General features: G+C 42.3%; 1 protein-coding gene across 4 annotated transcripts in view; it reads right to left on the bottom strand.

Moving 5' to 3' along the window:
- Nucleotides 1–22,778, bottom strand: part of phkb (phosphorylase kinase, beta) — a 261,679-nt gene that overhangs the window by 22,473 nt on the left and 216,428 nt on the right. For 2 of the 4 annotated variants that reach the window (XM_078210829.1, XM_078210831.1), the window contains 2 exons: nucleotides 9,094–9,184; nucleotides 7,256–7,458 (listed from right to left, as the gene is read on the bottom strand). In XM_078210829.1, coding sequence (XP_078066955.1) covers nucleotides 7,256–7,458; nucleotides 9,094–9,184 — 294 coding nt within the window. Of the gene's footprint in view, nucleotides 1–7,255; nucleotides 7,459–9,093; nucleotides 9,185–20,159; nucleotides 20,251–22,778 lie in introns of all 4 variants that reach the window. The other 2 variants (XM_078210828.1, XM_078210830.1) reach the window with 1 other exon arrangement.

The following is a 22,778-nucleotide window of genomic DNA, read 5'->3' as shown; positions in this document are numbered from 1 at the left end:
CATTTATGTACTAATTACAAATAAATTATTTTGACAGGTTTCTTTAAGGCTTTAAACAAAAAGGGATGAGTTAAAAACCCACCCAGGTAAAGATAGCAAAAATATTTAAAAAGGTCAACTTAAGCTTCTTGAACTTTCATGATACACATTCACACACACACAAAAGCATGCAAAATTTTCAAATTATATTGTAGCTATTTACTTTCTTAGCCAAATTAAAATTCAATACAGAAAGATAAACCAGGTGCTTTATGAATCCTTGGTCATTGTGGCTGTGGTAGAATCTTTTGCTTGCTCCTTTAGATTTTAGGAAACCTATGTAACTGCAATTGTTGGAGACAATTTATTTTTAATCAGCCTCTCCCAGAAAGTTGAGGATTTTTGCATTTGAGGTTCCTTTTGATGGAAAATTCACTATTTCTGTGCTGGATTTTAAACTGTAAGAGATAGGGTCTTGACATAGGAGAGAAGAGAAGGGAGCACCTTCTTTCATTGGAAGCTTCTCCAGACTGCTTCTATCTTTAGCAGTTTGGGTGCTGTGTTAAAGAGATTTCAAAATGTCAGTCCCATGACCCCTCTCTCCCCATAATGATATTAGAAGTGGTTTCTTTATATGATTCTGAACCAACTGTTAGCTTTGATTCATGGCCAAGGCGTGAGGAGATTCTCAGCTATTAGCCCGAGTGAGTCATTATCCATCTTAATGAGATAGGAAAACATTTTTCATTTAACTACTGTTTCAGCAGACCTTTTCACTGCTGAAGAGGTAGTCTTATAGAAATGTAAATGTTAGGTCCAGTACGTTTTTCAGTAAATCCCTTTGAAGGACTTTTTGACATCCTCAGGTGTGAAATTCCATTAAGTTGCCTGGGTATGTCTGAATTGTAATTCGCACTGGTACTTGAGAAAATGGCCACTGGCAACACAAGACATCAGGTGACTCGTGGCAGCCATCTTTCATCAGTGTCTTGTCTTCAGGAAGTCCTTTTTAAAACCGTTCAGTACATGTTTGGTCAGCCAGTGAAATTACAGATTAATATCATTCATGCATATGTCACATCATTGTGACAGTAACAACACCACATGGTCTGCAATACTTCAAGAAGGTGGCTTACCACCATCTTCCTAAGGTTAATTATGGATGGGCAGTAAATGCAGGCCCAGCAGTCAACATCAACACCTGGGAAAGAATACAGCTAAAAAAGTGGCAGAAGCAGCAGAAGGATGGTCTCAACCCAAGTGATAGAGAAGTCCTTGAGTTCATAGAATCATAGTCCAAAGATGTGCGGGCTCGGTTGATTGGCCATGGTAAATTGCCCCATAGTGTCAGGGGGAATAGAAGGGTAAATAAAGTGGGGTTAAGGGGATAGGGCCTGTGTGGGATTGTGTTTGGCGCAGACTTGATGGGCCGAATGGCCTCCTTCTGCACTGTCGGTATTCTATGATTCTACTTGTTTCTGGAGGTGAGGATGCAGGAGATATATGAGATGGGTTTAAGAATGGCTTATGGTAGAAAAGAGTAGCTGGTGGGTTACCTTTGTATTTCAGGATAATCCTGGAGTAGAGAGAAGTTTTGCAGACGAGAGCAGGACCGGATAGCATTTTAAATAGTTCTAACATTTTTCAAAGCTTTCTTAGTATTTGCACTTCTTTGTACCAAGCAACATATCACTTATATTGGATGAATGTTGGACCATGATGCAAAAGTTTATGTCATTACTTTGTGAACTCGCGTATCTACATGAACCCTACACATAGGTTATGACAGAGCTTGAAAATAGCTTCCAGAAATCATACCACACAGGATTTTATTGAATGTACATTAAGATATAGTAACAGATCTGAAATGTTTACCTGACTTCAGGTCATATATAAAGTGGTAGTGCAGCATATTTATTAAAGTCTCAACTGCATCTAATCTAGGCAAATTAAAATGGCGAGACAGGAAATGGGTTGGGTATTTGCTGAATCGCACTATATATATATCAGATATACTGACAGTGCCACTGTGGTTCCTCTCGCATTCTCCTCAGAAGTCAGAAGGCTATGGATTCAAATCCTACTCCTGAGCCTTCAGGACATAAATCACTTTCGTGTAGCCCTGAAGGAATGTTGCATTTGTCAGTCAGAGGTGCTAACTTTGAGATGAAAGATAAAAGCGAGGCCCTAATGCTGATTGATGTGAAAGATCACATGAAGCTTCTTCAGTTACCCCTGATAAACTGGTCAATACCTATCCTTCAACCAATATTGCTTTAACAGACTTTATCACATTGCTGTCTGTGGGGGCTTGCCATGTACAAACTCTGACAGCGAATCCGGAGACCTTCCTCCCCAAATAGACATCGGACCCTCGGATCCCACCCCCCTCAGCGGCATTGCTACCCTCCCACACCAACCTGGGTCACCCGCATTAGGACCCTCCAGATGAGTCCCCTGGCGAGCACCCGATATGCCCCTCCCCGTCACGACCCCTCCATGCCCCATCCCTGCACACCCATGCCTGTACATTCCCCCACTGCACAACCGCCCCCACTTTGCATCCAACCACTGGAGAGCTCCCATCATTGCGTATATCCCCCCATCATAGCCCTACCCTACTCAGGCACTGCCTCTCGCATACTTATCATGCTCAACCGGGCACTGTCAGGGTGCCAACTGGACACTACCAGTGTGGCACTGCCCGGCCATGCCCCCTGGGGGGCATCAATGGCCTCTGGTCTCCCTGGCCTGGTCTCCAGTATTGCAGAGCAGTAGTGATTCTTGCTGGTGTGACGTCTCGAAGTCGAGCCTATCACTCAAACCTACCTCCCACCCACTGAGAGAGCTTTGACAAAGGGTCATCTGGACTCAAAACATCAGCTCTTTTCCCTCCTTACAGATGCTGCCAGATCTGCTGAGATTTTCCAATGTTTTCGTTTTTGGTTTCAGATTCCAGCATCCGCAGTAATTTGCTTTTATCCACCCACTGACACCGTCTACACTTCCTGCTGCCTCAGTAAAGCAGCCGCATAATTAAGGACCCCAAACACCCCGGACATTCTCTCTTCCACCTTCTCCCATCGGGAAAAGGATACAAAAGTCTGAGGTCACATACCAACCGACTCAAGAACAGCTTCTTCCCTGCTGTCATCAGACTTTTGAATGGACCTACCTCGCATTAAATTGATCTTTCTCTACACCCTAGTTATGACTGTAATTCTACTTTCTGCACTCTTTCCTTTCCTTCTCTATGTATGGTATGCTGTGATAGTGTAGCGCGCAAGAAACAATGCTTATCACTGTATACTAATACATGTGACAATAATAAATCAAATCAAATCGATTGAATCATCCTATGCTTTCAAACATTCATACTCTTTCCTGAAATTTTGTCCATTGGTTGACGAATTACCTTAGGATGATGTTTTTTTCGTTGTCTTAATTGAAATGCACTTGTGGGTAGCAGGGGTATCTGAATGACACCCATGGTGTGGTCATCCCTATCCTTTTGCAAGCCCCAGATCCAGCTGGCCCAGTTGGTAGTACCTGGGATGATCCCTTGTTTAGGGTTATGAGTGATGACCAACAGTGATGATCCAGCAGATTCCATGTAAGTGAATGCGAAGGAGTTATGACCTCGGAAGGCAACAACTGGTTGGTGTCAGGCAGAGGATCATCATCTGGAAAGAGGGTTGGTGTTCCCTTCAAACATACATGAGGGTGGGCAATAGGAAACCATCTCATGCTTTCCTTTTTCCTCATCAAATATGATCAATACATCAAGATAAGAGCACGATTGGAGTTGCTACCATTCACACCAACACCTCGTACAGTACAAACATCCATGAAGTGCAGCTGGACCTGGATCATCATCATGTACTGCGTAACCCTTAAAAGACTTTAAGAGCAAGCATTGGAAAAGAAAAACTGACATTAAAAGAATTTTAGAACATTAGATCAAGTAGGGAAAACAGAAAATGTCATTCAAGAAGTGTGCTGATTATCAATCAAAATTCTTGGTTTGTACCAACTGAAGTGGATGGGAGCTAGGAAATACTGACACAATGATGGAGCCAGTATCTACTTGGATGGAGAGAAACTTGAAAAAGGAATTGCAGCAGCTCCTGATCAAAACCACTGTAAGTTTATTCTGGGATATTGGGTTTTTCTGAGAGAATTCACCTCGCCAGACTAGCAGGTACACCTTTCAACTTGAGCCCCAACACAAAGTATGTCAGATTGAGGACCTTGAAGTGTTCCATGAACAACCAGGTCAAGCAAGAAAACAATGTAGTTCTCAAGATGTCATCATCATCATGAGAGATCTTAATGCAAAGACTGAAAGTTCTCATGAACAAGATATTGTTGTTCCACATGACCTTGCAGAATGTAATAACAGAGGTGACAGATGAGTCGACTGGTGCTGTCGGGACAATATTACAAACATATTAGGGGTGATTCTCCCATCGCGACCCGCAACTTTTCTGGCGGGTCAGGCTGGGAGATACGCATCGTCGGCCTTTTTTCGGGATTTGTGCATGCGCCGGGAACGCATGCGGATCTCCCAGAGCTGGAGAACAGTCGCAGTTGAGACCACACTGGAAACTGATGGGAAGACAGACAAGTCATTTGAATTTTTAAAAATGTAGTTTAAATATGTTTAGCGTTTCATTGTCGGGAACTTGCCAGTCCCGACTGAATTTCCCACCCCGCCAGGAATACTTCATTCTTGCGGGGTTTAGAGTAGCTCCCCATGTTCGGAGAATTCGTGGGAGACCCTGCCGATGGGGTGGGGGGCTCCCGCTGCCACTCTGCACGGCGATCGGTCTGGAATGGAGGGAGGGCAGCGATTGGGGTGAGCTGGAGGTGGGGGTAGTCTGCTGGGGCGGGGGGGGGGGGGGGGGGGGGGGGTCTGCCGGGTGAGGGGGGTTCGCCACTGCTGGGGAGAATGGGCTGGACATCAGGGCGCTCCGGGGGGGGGGGGGGGGGGGGGGGGGGGGAGAAGAGAGTCAGGACTAGCTTGGGAATTGTTGTGAGGGCCACAATCGGGCCATGGAGGGGCAGCACTATGGGGGTCCTGGGCTGGCCAGCGATTGAGCTGTCCAGCAAATGGGGAGTCTGACAGATCGGGGCAGTTCCGGAGCTGTCAGACTCCAGAGCGAATAGGCCCGCCCCCCTGGGTTTTTAATGAGATTCACTATTGGGACCTCTGCAGTGCACAGAATGGGGAAATTCGAGTGTGAAGTTGAACTGAGTCGTGATCTAGAACATTTTTCCCACCATTCAGCACTTTTGGGAGAATCTTCCCAAAAAATACTAAATGTCATGAGGCGCTGAAAACTGGAGTGTTTCATTCCGGCTTTTTCAGTGAGCCATCCCGCGCAATCTTCCCACACCGTCAATTTTTCTGGCAGTCGGGAGATTCACGCTGGTAGGGAGGGCAGAGCCTAAGCTTGCCAGGGAAGCCAGCTGCAGAGTGCTTGGGGCACCATTGCGCAGGCACCCTGGGAGATCTCCTTCTAACCCCAGCACCCATCATTGACAGCAGTGCAACCCCCCTATGACAACATGGGTCGCTGGCACCGGGACCTGCGCAATGAGTCTCCCATTATGACCCTTCGGTGGCCCACTCCCTCTGCTGTTCACCCCCCCCCCCCCCCCCGCCAAACACCCACCCTTTGCCGATCACCCCTGTCTTGCCAATCACTCCCTTGCAGAACACGCCTCCTTGCCTCTCCCCCCCCCACCCCCCCACTGCAGAGCTTCTCTCTTTGCCTTCCCTCTACCCCCCCCCCCCCCCCACCCATTGCAGGGCTCCCCTCTTTGCAGAGCTCTCCCCACTTGCTTCCACCTCCTGTCATAGCCCCACCCACGCATGTCCCACTCCCTTAGCACTGCTATGGTGCAAGGTGGGCACTGCCAGGCTGATAATGCCTGATGGGCACTGCCCAGCCATTCTCTGGACCACCCGGGGCTTCAATGGCTGCCGATCCTCCCCACATGGCCAGCACATCCGGTCCCCGTTGATGGGGCCCATGAGTGATTCTTGTCGGCGAGGTATCATCCGAGGGGGCAGGATGCCAGAAATGGCCATGCTGGCCCTGTTAAAGCCATGCTAATCATGGCATTAATACTTAAATCGGCTTTGCATTCTTTGTGGGTGCGAAGCTGATCCCGCTGGCAAAACAGGGCTGGGAGAATGGTGTTTGATGTCAAAACGGTTTGCACCCATTTTTAGCCACACGCACTATCCACCTGGCCCGCTGCACTGATAGTACAGAGTATGGGGTGACCGGTGGGCTGGAAAAACCGCGCCCATAGTTTAATTATCATCCCTGGCAAAGCTGGACATGGAAAATTCCAGGTGACCAAACAATAAAAAAATCAGATTCCCTTCATTACAATAAATGGACATTTTAGAAACTCCATTGAACGGTCTAAATCATTTCCTGAAGCAGACTGTGACAGCAGTTACATACCAGTGTTTGTTACGACCAACAATAATTTCCCAAAATGGTCTCTTGCTTTCTGGTTCACCGCCGAAATGTATTTAATGACATGAAGGTGCTGTACTTGCTATACTGGTCACAAGAATTTAGAATTGAGCTGAAGTGACAGAAGGAGCTTCTTTTCGAGCTACTTAAAATGTACATGCATTAAATTAATCACGTAGAAATGCTTTTGATGATGTGCTGAATGCAAATTACTGCCAATGAACCTCTCTGGAACGGAAAATCAATTGTTACATGTGTGGAGTCTCATGCTTTCAGATTTTAACTGTTGGATATTTCAGAAATGTGAAATCTATTTTTTTTTTACTTTCCTTCCTGTTTCTTTTTTAACTCCCTTAAACCAATCTTCCTTTCCCTTCCTTTGTTTCTATTTCTGTACACGGAACTCACTCACTTTAATTTACAGTTTTTTTCAATTCAAGTGCTGCTTATTTCACAATTCTTCAATCTGATTGGTTAAGGGGATACACAGTTTCTTCCTCCATTCACCCAGTTTCCCTGTAACATTATCAGCAATTTGCAGGGCAAAGCAGTGTTAAGATGAAACAATCTTGAGCAAGTTTAGCTGATGGCAATCACTCTTACAGCAAACTGTGGCTCAGTATTAATATAAATAGCCAGGAGTGTCCCTATGAATACCTGAAACATTAATTTTAAAAACAAATTTTGCTTCATGCTCAATTGTCATGCAACCTAATATCCTCTACAATATTTCAGTAGAGATTTGCTTCAAAGCCAAATACTACACATACTTAACGTACCCAATTCTAAATTTCAGCATGCCGTGGAAGAGCTCTGGAGAATTCGAGATAAGCCAACCAATGTGAATGACAAGTTCCTGTTGAAGCACTGCCTCCCTTTCATCATGCTGGGCACATTTAGTGTAGACAATTTTCTTTATATCTCCTGGAGACAATGGGTTTGAAATCACCGCCTCCTCATGTCCGAATACCCCTATCGTCACCTGGCAAATAGCAGTGAAGAAAACGTAGTGAGTGAAGTATCTATTCACATATTAACGTGCATACGTACTATGAACCTGATTTTAGAAAATAGAAAACCCACATTTAAAAAAAATATTGCACAATAAAATAAGATTATAGTTAATGTATGAGCCGTGTAGAAAACATACATAAAAATATCAGTGTTTAGCAATAAAAGGCAATAAACACAACAAAAACGAAAAGTGCAGCATTAAACATGCCAAACTGTTTGCTCACTTTTAGTTTCTACCATTAATAAGATTCCAAATTATTTTATATTGCTTAAAAATTGTGCTCCAGTTTGGGGTGTGAAGGTGAGTCAGCACAATTTGAATTACGATGGAGATAGCTAGTATGAATACTACAGCAGAACATGTAGCAACATTCCTTCATTCAAGATACCATATTGAATGTGATGAAAAGCCTCCTCCAGATGCTATATCAATTTCCTCTTGGCTGTTAACTTTGTTTCTTTGCTACTTTGGTACGTGTTGACAAAAAAAAATTAACAAGAAACATATCTGTGAAAATTGAAATTGATCTGTGCGCCTAATATAGTTGAAATGAGTTGTTCAAATATGAAGATAGTCAGATTGCAACTCCTCATTAATACATTGGTGCAAAGTCTAAATCCTAGTGAAAGCAGCTGTTATTTAGCCATTTAGCTGCATTATAAAAGAAAAACTCTCTGTTAAATTAATGAGTTTTAGCAAGCCAGGCATATACACAAAGAAAAATAAATGCTTTGATTCAGGTGCCTTATTCCTCATTCTTTGCGGGAATCACGGGTAATTCAAGCAAAATCAAGATGCTTTTCCAAATGGTTGATAGCATGGCACAACGAGTTAGAACACGGAGCTTTCATCAATTGAATCTGGGCCTAGTTCAGCTGTCACAGCTGAAAAGAAAATATCCATTGCTCACTCAATGGGTTGCAAACAAAATGGAATTCAGACAAATCTCCCAAGTTCCTAGGAGGCATGAGTATATCAAGAAATTGCTCACACTTTTCCACTTGATTGAAAAATTAATTCAAAGGAGCTAGAAGGTATACATATTGCCATGGGAAATCATATTTTCACGGTTGATTTTTTGGGGCGGATAAAGGAGGACAAAAAATGGTGACCAGGTAAGAAAATGTAAAGACATTCTGTTCATCAGAACTGACATCCCTTGCCCAAATGAATAAATAGGAAGGTGTTGTTCTTCTGGGGAATTTGGTCTCTACAAATTGACTGACATGCTTCCTGACATTACAGCAATGTCTTCATTTTAAAATGCACTAAATGCTGGTGTTTTAGGATGTTCTCAGTTTGTGTAATGTAATTTATTTCTTTGTAATGTCAGGGGGAAAGAATTTCTTTGACTCACAACAGCAACATAAATGCGACATGTCCTGGTTGACACTTGTGTGGTCACTCGACAGGGCATGGGAACGGAGTATTGAGTGGTTTAAATATGAAAATATCTTCTTATTTCACATGACTTACCCATGGTACCCAAACATTAGAAAAAAATGTGGCTCATGAAAAATTTGGAAAATGAACAGTCTTAATGAACAAACAAAGAAAAGTTACCAAAGAACTGTTATACTGTTGAGTAAGGTGTATACTTACTTGTTTACCCTGAACTAAAACCCTAGTAATTGATGGAGCAAGGCTGTCCACTTGTTTACCTAAAATACTTGCAGTGAAGCGTACAATAGACCTGGTAAAACAAACATAATTCTTCTAGATATTAGCTGTATGAAATAATTTAAAGTAGAGCCAATTAACCCTACAATATTCAAACATATATTTCAATGATAAAAAAAAATTCTCATAGCACAAAACTATTAAACTGTGATTAAATAAACATAAATGAAATACTATCCACTCTTGTCTGAAAAGGGTAAGCAAAGTCACGTTGGGAATACTGAATAATAAAATTACCAAGCGACCCAAAGATCCTTAGCCAAGAAGAACTAGCAATCAATGTTCAACGGCATTCATAAGCACCTATTTATTTTTGTAAATCTAGTTTATTTTGATTTATATCAAAACTGAACCAAGAATGCTACAGATGTTCCTAAAAGTTAAACTAGTAAAATGATTCTAGGAGATCAGAAATTCAACTCTGAATTTCTGAAGAGCAGGGTAAAACATCTTAAAATATGCTAAGGAGAGTAATCGAGCATGTGGAAATGCTAGCTGATTGTTCGTGGTGGTCCCAGATAGTTGCAAAACCAAACCAGACATAATGCTAAGTGAACTGACCATGTATTTTACACAAATTCCTTAAGAGTAGAACATATAAACTCATGCCATAACTTTAAGAACAAAATGGTACGGGGAATGATATGCAAGAAACAATTCACCATATAGGTCTTAAGACTATTCTACCTAAAAACACTGACGAGGTGTGTAAAACAAAGGAAGGGAAGCTCTTTGACACCATTCATGAAAATTTGTATTGACATTATTATAACTGCAAGTTTCAGCGTCAATAATGACTTGCAATAATGTATCTTTTTTTCAGCAATACTAAAGGTCCAAACATTCAGTGATGCCTTTGAAAGACGTAAAAATGGTTGGTGGTGTATATATGCACATTCTGTGCCAGAAATAATTCACTCATCTTACTGAGAAAATTTCCTGTATAACCATTCAGAAATCATGCCTGATACAGGCATCAGGCCTTTGTATATGCGAGCTGGTGACCTAATGCTTGTATGGGACCACCATTCTGGCATCAGGTTGTCCTGCATGTAACCTGCTACATTCAGGATAAACATCCTAGGAGGGACTGCTGGAGTGTCACCAGTTAAGTGCTTTTGAAAAACAAAAGTTGCAAGATACAGGATTGCTACTCTTGGCTCACAACAGTCTTGAAGACAGTTGCTGGCTCTCAGCTAATTCTTTCCCATTCCTATCTAGCACCTCACCAACTTCCTCGGGCCTACCAGAAGATTGCTGCTGGGGAAGAGCTGCCTTAAAGTGGTTCTCTTAGAACCACAGCTTTGTGACAACATACTGATGAAGTTGCTGATATGTTGAGTGATATCAGGTTACTGGCTCTTACAGCATGTTGCCTATTTCAGGCCAGAAAACAGTCCTGAATGAATTTCCATGCAATGTTCTTTGGATGCTTTAAAGTTAAGGCATTTGCATTCAGTGGGATAGACGGGGCAATCACCAATGCGAGGACAAACAGTGTTCAAAATTATTCTTGTTTTTTGGATTAAGTTAGTGTGCAAGTTTCCACTCAAAATTATTAAGATATTCAAAAAAATAAATTTGGTGAACCAGCACAATTGGGCAATGTTTTGAAACAACATTTAATTTTTTTTACCATCCTTGATATTTCTAAAAGCCATAACCTAGTGTAGTTTTATTAATACAATGTGTTTATTAAAAATAAGTTTTTATATTAAGTATCTTGTCCCCCACCTTTGAGTAACCTGATTTTAAATAACTGTAAACCATTTTACAAAAACTGTACAGAATCATTTATTAATTTGATTGGTGTAACAAGTCAGTTTCTTAGTAAATTAAATACTTTTAATTGTCAAAGCTTTTCTAAGATGCTTACAAATGCCCGTGTGCTTATACAAAACAGCTTAATTTTAAATCTCCTGAAAAGCCCACAAAATGGTTCAATTAGCAAAAATTTGCCATTTTGATTAATTCGATTTGGGGTATGGCAAGTTACGTGAAAGGACTGGCTTCCTGTGTGATTTTTTAAAAAACCAGTGCAAATGATTGCAGAAATTCAATTAGGTCAACTGTGGGTAATTTGTGCTGGAAATACCAAGGTAAGATTCTGCCCAGTATGTTTGTCAAGATTCGTGATGAACTTGTTAGCATGGATACCCTCTTCACTGAAAACCTTTATTGGAACCCTTATTGCCATGACCATATACCCAGCTTTGCAAGGGCAGCTGGGTATATGGCCACCATCATGTGTAAAGGCAACATCCTAAAAATTATCACTTTTAAATAGGATCTACCATTCTTCCATTTGTGAATAAGCCTGGTACACCTGCAGTGATTCTTTCACCAACTGTCACAAGGAAAACATTGAAATATGTTTTCATTCAGGAGTAGTTAAATTTAGCTCATGACCCACATTACATTATAAGAATATATTATACTACACAAACTGCAGGAGAAGAACTGACATTAATCTCAGCTCCTCCTTGACAGCTGTTAATTCCCGATTCTCAGTATGGCATTTAAAAACATCCATAATTGATAGGAGGACTGTGGGGAAGCTCAATGCAACTTCTAACATTTGTCTATATTTCCTCTGCAACCTTCTACTTCCACTATTCTATACACCCTAATTGCTGATACACTATTTTCAGAGTCCCCCTATTATCTCTTGCCTCTGCCCCAACCTCAGAACAGCTACTCCCCAAATCCATGCTCTTGGCATTTTCAGACTCAACCATTCCAATGGTCTCTTGGATGGTTTCCTGGTTGCCATGCTATGTAAACTCCAGTTCATCCAAAGCTTTGCTAACTGTATCCCACTCTGCACCAAGTACGTACTCACACATCATCCATGTACTTACAACCAACAATGTCTCCTGGTCAACCAACACATCCAATTTAAACTTCTGATCTTTGTATTCAAATCCATTCATGACATCATCACACTTTAGGAAGGATGCAAGGGTCCTTGAGCAGGTCCTGTGGAGATTTACAGGAGTGGTGCCAGGGAGTGAAGGATTTTAACCACAGTGTTAGGTTGGAAAAGCTGCAATTGTGCTCCTTGAAGCAAAGATTGTTGAGGGAAGATTTAATAGAGATGTACAAGATTACGACAGGTTTAGATAAGATAGACAAAGAAAAGGTGCTCCCAACAGCTGCTGGTACAAGAATGAGGGAACAAAAGTTTAAGGTTTTTGGGCAAGAGATACGTGGGATGTAAGGAAGAACTTTCTTATGCAGCGGGTTATAATGACCTAGAACTTGCTACCTATGAGGATGGTAGAAGGCGAGATGATGAATGATTTCAAAATGAAAATGGATAGGGAAAACCTGAGGGAAATAAACTTAGAGCTATTAAAACAGAGTGGGGGATTGGGGCTGACTGGATTGCTCTGCAGCTAGCTGAGTAGGCTGAATGGTTTCCTTCTATGTGAGAATATTCTATGAATATGTCCCTCTGCATTTCTGTGCATTCATGCATGCATATATAGTTTGCATCCCCAGAGCTCTCTGGCCTTTTATGCACTCGCCCTCCCTTTGGCCCACTATTGGTGGTCATGTCATTTATTGTTTGGTGTCATGCTCTGCGATTTCCTGCCTAAACCTCTCTATGCCAAATCACCATCTCCTCCTGCCCACCTTCCTTTAAACAATTTCTTAACATCTATATTCTAATACTTTAGTCTTTGGATCAGTATTCCATTTTTGTCTGATTCTGTTGTTGTGAGGAACATAAAAAAAAGGAACAGGAGGAGAATTTCAATATGACCAAGGCTTATAAGACCATAAGACCATAAGACATAGGAGCGGAAGTAAGGCCATTCGGCCCATCGAGTCCACTCCACCATTCAATCATGGTTGATTTCAACTCCATTTACCCGCTCTCTCCCCATAGCCCTTAATTCCTCGAGAAATCAAGAATTTATCAATTTCTGTCTTGAAGACGCTCAACGTCTCGGCCTCCACAGCCCTCTGTGGCAATGAATTCCACAGACCCACCACTCTCTGGCTGAAGAAATTTCTCCTCATCTCTGTTCTAAAGTGACTCCCTTTTATTCTAAGGCTGTGCCCCCGCGTCCTAGTCTCCCCTGTTAATGGAAACAACTTCCCTACGTCCATCCTATCTAAGCCGTTCATTATCTTGTAAGTTTCTATCAGATCTCCCCTCAACCTCCTAAACTCCAATGAATATAATCCCACGATCCTCAGACGTTCATCGTATGTCAGGCCTACCATTCCTGGGATCATCCGTGTGAATCTCCGCTGGACCCGCTCCAGTGCCAGTATGTCCTTCCTGAGGTGTGGGGCCCAAAATTGCTCACAGTACTCCAAATGGGGCCTAACCAGTGCTTTATAAAGCCTCAGAAGTACATCCCTGCTTTTGTATTCCAAGCCTCTTGAGATAAATGACAACATTACATTTGCTTTCTTAATTACGGACTCAACCTGCAAGTTTACCTTTAGAGAATCCTGGACTAGGACTCCCAAGTCCCTTTGCACTTTAGCATTATGAATTTTGTCACCGTTTAGAAAATAGTCCATGCCTCTATTCTTTTTTCCAAAGTGTACGACCTCGCACTTGCCCACGTTGAATTTCATCAGCCACTTCTTGGACCACTCTCCTAAACTGTCTAAATCTTTCTGCAGCCTCCCCACCTCCTCAATACTACCTGCCCCCCCACCTATCTTTGTATCATCGGCAAACTTGGCCAGAATGCTCCCAGTCCCGTCATCTAGATCGTTAATATATAAAGAGAACAGCTGTGGCCCCAACACTGAACCCTGCGGGACACCACTTGTCACCGGTTGCCATTCTGAGAAAGAACCTTTTATCCCAACTCTCTGCCTTCTGTCTGACAGCCAATCGTCAATCCATGTTAGTACCTTGCCTCGAATACCATGGGCCCTTATTTTACTCAGCAGTCTCCCGTGAGGCACCTTGTCAAAGGCCTTTTGGAAGTCAAGATAGATAACATCCATTGGCTCTCCTTGGTCTAACCTATTTGTTATCTCTTCAAAGAACTCTAACAGGTTTGTCAGGCACGACCTCCCCTTACTAAATCCATGCTGACTTGTCTTAATCCGACCCTGCACTTCCAAGAATTTAGAAATCTCATCCTTAACGATGGATTCTAGAATTTTGCCAACAACTGAGGTTAGGCTAATTGGCCTATAATTTTCCATCTTTTTTCTTGTTCCCTTCTTGAACAGTGGGGTTACAACAGCGATTTTCCAATCCTCTGGGACTTTCCCTGACTCCAGTGACTTTTGAAAGATCTTGGGCTTTGATGCCACTTTCCCACCCACTCCCATTTTGCCTTGATTCATTGAAAGATCTAAAATCTGTCTTTCTCAGCTTTATTCATATTCAATGATGGAATATCCACAACACTCTGGGTAGAGAATTACAAAGATTTACAATCCTTTGAGTGAAAAACATTCTCCTCATCTCAGCCTTAACTGATAGGCCCTTATCCTGAAACTGTACTTCCATGTTCTAGATTCCCCAGACAGGAGAAATAACGTGTCATTATCTACCCTGTCAAACACTTCCATAATCTTGAACATTTCAGTGAGATCACCTCTCATTCTGCTAAACTCCAGATAATGCGGACTCAGCCTCCCATCATCGAACAGCCCCCTAATCCCAGGGAAAAGATAGGCAAAGAAAAACTGATCCTATTAGCTAATGGTATAAGCACATTAAGATATTTTTGTACATTAAAGGTGTTATATAAATTCAAACTGTTGTAAATTAGAAAATGAGAGAAAGAACGGGGTAGAGGAAAAAGTAGAAAAGAAAAATAATTGCAGAATGAAAATTATGAGAAGAAAACAGAGAGAAATTAATGATTTAGAATAGTATGGAAAATAATTAAAAAGCAAAAATGTGCCCAAGAAATAAAAGAAAATGCAAAAGAGAAGTTAAAAGACGGAAAGAATTGAGGGAGCGTGGTTTAGAAAACTGGTATATGTTGTGCGCTGCCCATTTTGTAGGCCTAAAATGGGAGAAAAACACATCAACTTATCAATGGGACAACCTGCAATCAATCTGCGTGGAGGCTGGTCCCAATGTTAAATTTGAGTCCTGTGCACATCTAAAATAGCAGTTTGGTCCTCAAATATATTGGTGAGAGGTTCACGTCCTGCTGAAGGATCCCCATTGCAAAAATAGTGCGAGGCTGGCTTCAGCCCTATCACACTCAAAATTTGTCAGATCAAGTGATGCAATACAATGTGATAGGGCATTCGCTATTGAAGTGCAACAGCATTTTTTTCTCAAGCAATGTATTCAAAATGTTGATGTCAAAATAAGCAACTTCAGTACTGTACATTTTAGGATATCACTTCAAAAAATGAAACAATTTTTATGTCTGGGACTGTACACCCAGTCTTCATCATAGTATGAATTACTGGTAATGACGTGTTGAACAGTGCTGGCTCTTCCATCCTTTCATTGCCAAACATTTCAGAATTATCATTAAAATGATTTACAATAAAATGAGTTTCAGAGTGAAACAGATCAAGTTCCACTGCACGTAGATCAGGGAAAGTACTTACGGATATTGCTTCCAACAAGCTTTCAGCCTCAAATGACAACAAAAGCATTCTGAGTGCCAGGCTCCTGCTGTTCACATGACACCTGCTAGATTGCAAGTACATTTTTTTCGAAAGGGTTGTCTTGTACATTAAATTACAAATATCAATATCGGCCAAGTAAGAACGAGTAGAGATTCAACCAAACCAGGAACATCTTGGATTTCCAGGTCCGGCCTTCACATTGGGTATCTGAGAGAGGAGGCTAACAGAGCTAATCTAGTCAAACAAAAATATCTCCCATTAGTCTTCTTTTCGACAGAATAGGGTCTGAAACTGAATCAGGGTCCCAGAGCAATTGCAAATGAAAGAAGGCCACAAAAAGTGACTTAAACTGAGATAGGGCTGCAGATCGACTGAGGATGACCACATAGGAAGTGTTCAGCCTTAAGGCAGGGATGTTAAACTCAGTTTAAGGGAGGTGTCCTGATCTGACATTCTGGCACCGGACCTGGCCTACATTCAGCAAAAGTTATTCGGCCACATGGGGGTGGAAATTAGTAAAACAGGCCTTTTTGCTAAGACTAAGTGTCAGATCAAGCCCAAGATGGGGTGCAATGCCTCATCTTGTCAGCTTGGATCTTGTTTGTCTCCCTTGTGGGGACCAAGAATTGGATTCAATTAGAATTAGAATTTGGTTTTTGGAGCGAGCACGGAATGGATTTGGAGGTTTGCACTGTCCATTCTGTTTTGTAACTTTAATGATGGGGTAACCTTTATTTAAAATTAGTAAAACAGGCAAAGTGTATACCAATTTCTGGGTCCAAGGCCCTTCACTCAGTCTGCACAGTGACAGATTAAATTGCATTTGCACATAAACATATTTGTTCTTACTGTTTTTGGGTCACCTGGTGGCTGCCTGAAATTAGTGTTGGAATAATTTAAGTAATGAAGATGGGTCCTTTGCCTGTTTCGGGACACTTGCAAAATGTGTGTAAAAATAGACACTGTGCAAGTCAAACGAGTTCTTCCACTTCTACAGTTCATAAACTAAGAAATGTAAAGCAAGAATACTCCAAAGCACGACAGTGGGCTATATTCAGCTCTCTTGTAACTCACTGCTTCGCGTATTTCAGCTTGTCATGTAAAACGACAATATAACTACCCTTGCTGCAGTGGTCTCAATCGCCTGTTTCCCATATTCCACCAGTGAAAACAATCTTCAGTAATTACCCATTTTAAAATCCCTGGATACGATCTTACCACTTGCTGCGCTGGTTGACCGGCGTGGTGAGCCGGGATGATAGCGTCCAAGGATTAAAAAGCCAGTTTGCACGTTTGTTATCCTCCCGGCCCGGTTTTGCTGGCGAGAACGACTTCGCACCCAGAAAAGGCATGAAGCCTATTAACATAAATTTAATGAGAGTGAAAAGGACTTACCATGGTCCACATGGCTTCTTCCCACCTCCCAGAATCTTTCCCCTTGCTGGCGAGAATCACAGGGACCAGGTGTCATGGTCACGCTGGGAGAAATTGGAGGCCACTGAAGCCCCCCAGTGGTTGGCGGTGCCCATCAGGCAGTGGCACCCTGGCATTACCCACCTGACACACTGGCAGTGCCCATTTGCCGACACCATATATGTGCCAGGGGCAGTGACAAGGGGGTGTGGCCTGCATGGGGTGAGGCTATGCACAATGGTGGGGTGGGGTGGGGTGGAGGGCTTATGCAGGGGGAACTCTGCGGGGGGGGGGGGGGGTGTTCGGGCAACGGGGTTGTGACCAGGAGGGCATGTTGGGGGTCCGCCAGGGGATTCATCGGGAGGGTCCCTGATGCCCCAATGTGGGCGACATGTATTGGTGTAAGGTGGTGACAATGCCACCGATGTCCGTGGGAGATCAGGAGGGGAAGGGTGGGGGGAGGTTGGCCAGCTCAATAGATCGGGGCACTCTGCGCAATGGTACCCGAGGGTTCTGCAGCTGGCTTCTCCAGTGTACTTAGGTACTGCCCCATCGCCAGCATAAAATTCCAGCTGTCAGAAAACCTGACAGTGTGCTGGAAGATTGCACTGCTGAACCTGCCCAAAAGACTGGCGTTGAACACTTTTATTCTCAGACTTTTATGGCACTTCAGATTTTTTGGGAAGATCGCCTCCCCGTGTCTCACTCACACCGTTACTCACTTCCCACTAACCATATTGCTGCTGGTTCCAATTCTGCAGAATTGCTGAGCACTGACAAATCCTTACTTTGTTCCTTGGACCTCTTCTCCCGACTCCCAATCTCCAGTTTCCATGACTATCTCTGCAGCTCAAGCTGAAATCTTTCAACCCCATTTCATCGTTCCCCTCTTTCCCCCTAAATCCACATCCTCACTCTTAACCCTCGGTCTTTGAGACTTTCTGCTGGTTGACTGGCGTGGCGAGCCGGGATGATAGCGTCCAAGGATTAAAAAGCCAGTTTGCACGTTTGTTATCCTCCTGGCCCTCTATTCCCCATATGTCCTGAACCCCCTTTTCTGCCACAATTTCTCGAACCTCCATCCCAAACCCCAATTCATTAGAGTTCAAATCTGCCACAACTCCTCCCCAAATCCCATTCTGTCCCCGGGTCCCAATCTACTGTCCCACCCTCATCCCAATCTGGCACGCCACAGTCTTAATCTGCTGTCTCCCAGTCCCCGAGTCCCAACCTGCTGCCACCCTCATGAGTCCCAGACTGTCCCAGTGCCCAGGTCCAAATCTGTCCCCCTTCATACCAACCTCCTGCTCCTCCATCATGCGTTCAAATCTGTCACTTTTCCAACCCCTTCATCCCAATCTGTCAACCCAACCCGAGTCCCATTTCGCAGCTGGATTCTCATCCCAATTTGTCACCTGGCTCCTGGAGGCTCAATCTGTCAGCACTGCTCCCTCCCGAGTCCCAGACTGACCCCCTCCCCAAGTCCTAACCCCCTGCTCCATAGCCTCTGTCTGCCCAGTTCAACCTCACCTTTTCCATGTATCTCCCCCCACTCCACACACCAGACTCATTTCTGGTCACTCCTGAGGACTAGGGTGCTGAAACTCTATGCTATGCAGAGGGGGTGCTGACATCATAGATTGGTGGAAGAGCACTGCAGCAATGCAAAATTTGAAGCCACAGGTTTCCCAAGTTGTAAAATAAATTCCCTGGGACACTTGCCTCAGCACACCAGAGGCTGGGTGGAACATCTACATGGGACATATTTTTGTCATCTCTGTTCGAAGGAGCAGGAAGCCTATTAGTGGGAGATAGCAGCAGGAGGTTTAACGCGAGAATGGTAAGTGAAAGGCACATCAAAATAGTCAAAGATAACTAGAAAAGTTAAAAGTAACAAACCATACTTTGCTCAGATAAGTGAACAAAATCATATAAAGATTAGAACAAGTATGTTTTAACTTGGCACCAGTACAGAGATAAAACAAAACCTCAACAATGCTGATCACCTTTTCTACATTACACTGATCAAATTCACAATGTTTAAATGATTTGTTATCAACTACATATAATAATGACTTTAAAAGAAGTGTAAATAGTATGCTTTGTATCAAAAATAGGGGCGGGGGGGTGATGGCAATGTACAGGTAGTGTTGCTGGACTTGTAATCCAGAGGGCCTAGGCAAATGCTTTGAGGACATGGGTTCAAATCCCATCTTGGCAGCTGGGGGAATTTAAATTGAATTAATAAAACTGGAATTAGCCTCAATAATTGTGATCATGAAACTATTGTCGATTGTTGTAAAAAGCCATCTGGTTCACTCATGCCCTTAAAGAAAGAAAATCTGCCTTCCTTACCTGGTTTGACCTACAAGTAACTCCAGACCCACAGCAATGTGGTTGACTCTTAACTGCCCTTTGCAATGGCCCAGCAAGCCACACAGTTCAAGGGTAGTTAGGGATGGGCAACAGATGCTGGCCTTGCCAGCAACACCCACATCCCATGAAGGAATGAAGAAAAAAAGTGCCAACATGTACATCCTGAGACTTGAGAGAAAGGAATGGTATGAAACAAAGATGTCAAGCTTTGATGGAGAGCAACAAGGAACTAGCGAAAAATGTTCACAAGCACAGCTAAAAAACACGCATGTCAAAAATGTTTGAGAACCACAACTGGATGCACCCAAGCATAATTAAGGAAATCTGCAATTGATATACAATCATTTAAATTCAGAAACTTATTAAGTGGAAAGTTTTGGTTGCTCAGCAAAAGCATGACAAGCTGTCCAGTTAAATTAATCAACCACATGCTCCAAATCTAGCACAAATGTAATAAGAAACCATTTACAAGTAAATAGAATGGACATTATCTCTGGTGGTTGCTAGGAAAGCATTAGCACACAATTATGCAGTGCAAGGCATTCATTAAATAAATCTGGGTGGTATTATGACACACTGAAGATGGCACCAAATCTCACAAATGCTGTCCTAATTACCTGCTTCCCATGTACCAGCATTGTGGTAATATGTGGGGCCATAGAGGCAGCAACCAGCTCTAAAAATGCAGCACTGTAACGTACAGTCAACCTAAATATATTGATTATATAATAATTATATCAGGTCACAGGAGTTATAAAGAAAGTCAGAGTTCTAAACATACAGCAAAGTTGACACTTCAGATATTGCAAACCAGTTCAATGTAATAACCATAACATTTCTGTCTTTAAGTAATGAAGCAATATTTCTAAAAAGGACAAATACACAAAACATGGCTGAAAAGGTAAGGATCAAAAATCGATTATATGCTATAATAGAGGGGAACAGATCCACCCCCTCAAAAAGATAATGGAAAATCAACTAACTTATACAACACATTTCTGCTCTGAATTTGAACACTTGTTTCCTCCCCAAATGTCTGTCCAAGTCCTCTCCAATAGCACTTACCTCTACTCCTCTTGTTGGAAGATCAGCTGGCATGGCAACTACTGATATATTAATTGATTTACTGCCTAACCATACTCCCACACAAAAGCAGCATCAACTATCAGATCCATTACAGAGCTGGGGAACAGCCAAAAATGCTTCCCTGACATTTACCACTTGCCCTCAGATGCAGAGGTGAGACCTGAAGACAGTCAATTGTAGACATAGTTCTGCTAAGCAGGGATTCCTAAATCAGATGGCACCATACATGCTTGTTATAATGTTTATCCAAAATATATCTCCTCAACTCCATCGAACCTGTATGCAGAAACTGATTTCCCCAAAGGACATCTATCCATAATCTCCTTCATTTTACTTTTTATCCAGGGCACAAGCTTACGGGATTTACAGCACTAATTATGAGCAGCTTTAATTAACAGCTATAAAAGGATAGAATTGAAACCCCTGATTAATAGTTATATCTCAATTTTACTGAAACTGTTGTAGTTGCGATTCTAGATAGTCACTTCTGACATCTTTATCAAATGTTAAAATAAAATGTTTTTAAAACATCAACTTAAATACTATTGTGGTCACGTGACTCTTCTGCTATGTTGTCCTTTAAGGGACAATCACAACAACTATATAAAGAAAGACAGTGGAAGTAGAAAACTAATCATATTTTAAAGGGGTACTGTCAGTTCCAACATTCATTAAACAAGGACAAACTGAAGGCACGCAGTTGAAAATGTTTACATAGGGGATGGGTAAGTTTAATTATATTTCCACAAGGAATAAGGTGTCATGTCAAAGATCATGTGTCAAAGTGTCATGTCTAAGACAAAAGTTAATTTTAAAAGAGGGAGATAATAATGAATATAGGAGAGTAAATATGCAACGACGTATATTTATTTAGCATCATTCAGGTGATGAAATGTCCCTTGGTGCTTCAAAGGAGCATTACAAAACCAAGCATGACACCAAGCCACTGACAGTGCCAGGGACCCAGGTTCGGTTCCAGCCTTGGGCGACTGCCTGTGCGGAGTCTGCATGGGTTTCTTCTGGGGACTCCAGTTTCCTTCCACCGCTCAAATATGTTAGGTGGATTCGCCATGCTAAATGTGTGGGGTCACAGGAATTGACCTGGGTTTGAAAACAGAGCGTTGGTGCAGACTTGATGGGCCAAATGGCTTCCTTCTGCACTGTTGGGATTCTATGGAACTTTAATCAAAGGTGGAGGTGAGGTGCAATTGACTAAATCAGTAACTGCAGGAATGTTGTGCTGAATGGAAGATGAAGGCTAGGGGTTTTGCAAGTGTAATTGTTAAGAGAATTGGGGGCTAGAATACAGAAGGAACAGAAGAAAACTATGACAAATATAAAAATTATATGAGGATAGCAAGAAGGGAATTAACAAGACTAAGGGAACAGCTCATCTTAATTCCCCACTTGTCATCCTTAGATCATTTTGAAGTGATTAATGCAAAACGTGTGGGATATTATAAGCAAAGAGCGAACAGTTAAAGGGATGAGATCATTTAGAGACAAAGAGGCCAACTTATAACCAGCACTCAGGAAAGAGTGAAGATGTTTAAAAAATACTTCTATTTTTACTGGGCAAGCCGAAGATGGGATTAAGGATGAAAAATATTCAGAAGTAATCTATATTAAAAAAAGTTAGAGAGAGGAAAATTAGAGAGGTCACCAGTCTCAGATACTGAGTAGTTCAACATTTTAAGAAATGAGAATGACTGTGAAGGACGGAGTAGCACATGGTATACTGCAGTTCAAGACAGTGGAAATGCATGGACAGGAAGTTACAGGCAAGTCTGATCCCACTTTTGGGAAAACATCTACAAATTATGTGGAAGATTAATTAATATTTTGAAAGATACGAAAAAGTCCAGGGAATACCAGTCAGGGAGTGGAATGCCCTGCCTGCAGCAGTAGTGGACTCGTCAACATTAAGAGCATTCAAATGGTTATTGGATAAACATACGGATGATATTGGAATAGTGTAGATTAGAGGGGCTTTAGATTGGTTTCACTGGTCGGCGCAACATTGAGGGCCGAAGGGCCTGTACTGCGCTGTAATGTTCTACCATTGTGGATTTTTAAAATGCTTGTCAACTGGATTGTTTTCGAGAAAATCTAATATATAGGTAAAAAAAATGCAGTAGATATTATCTTTA

This window comes from Mustelus asterias, chromosome 4, assembly GCF_964213995.1.
Source record: "Mustelus asterias chromosome 4, sMusAst1.hap1.1, whole genome shotgun sequence".
Classification (NCBI taxonomy): Eukaryota; Metazoa; Chordata; class Chondrichthyes; order Carcharhiniformes; family Triakidae; genus Mustelus; species Mustelus asterias.
The sequence above is the reverse complement of the archived record's forward strand: the minus strand, read 5'-3'. Positions and strand labels throughout refer to the sequence as shown.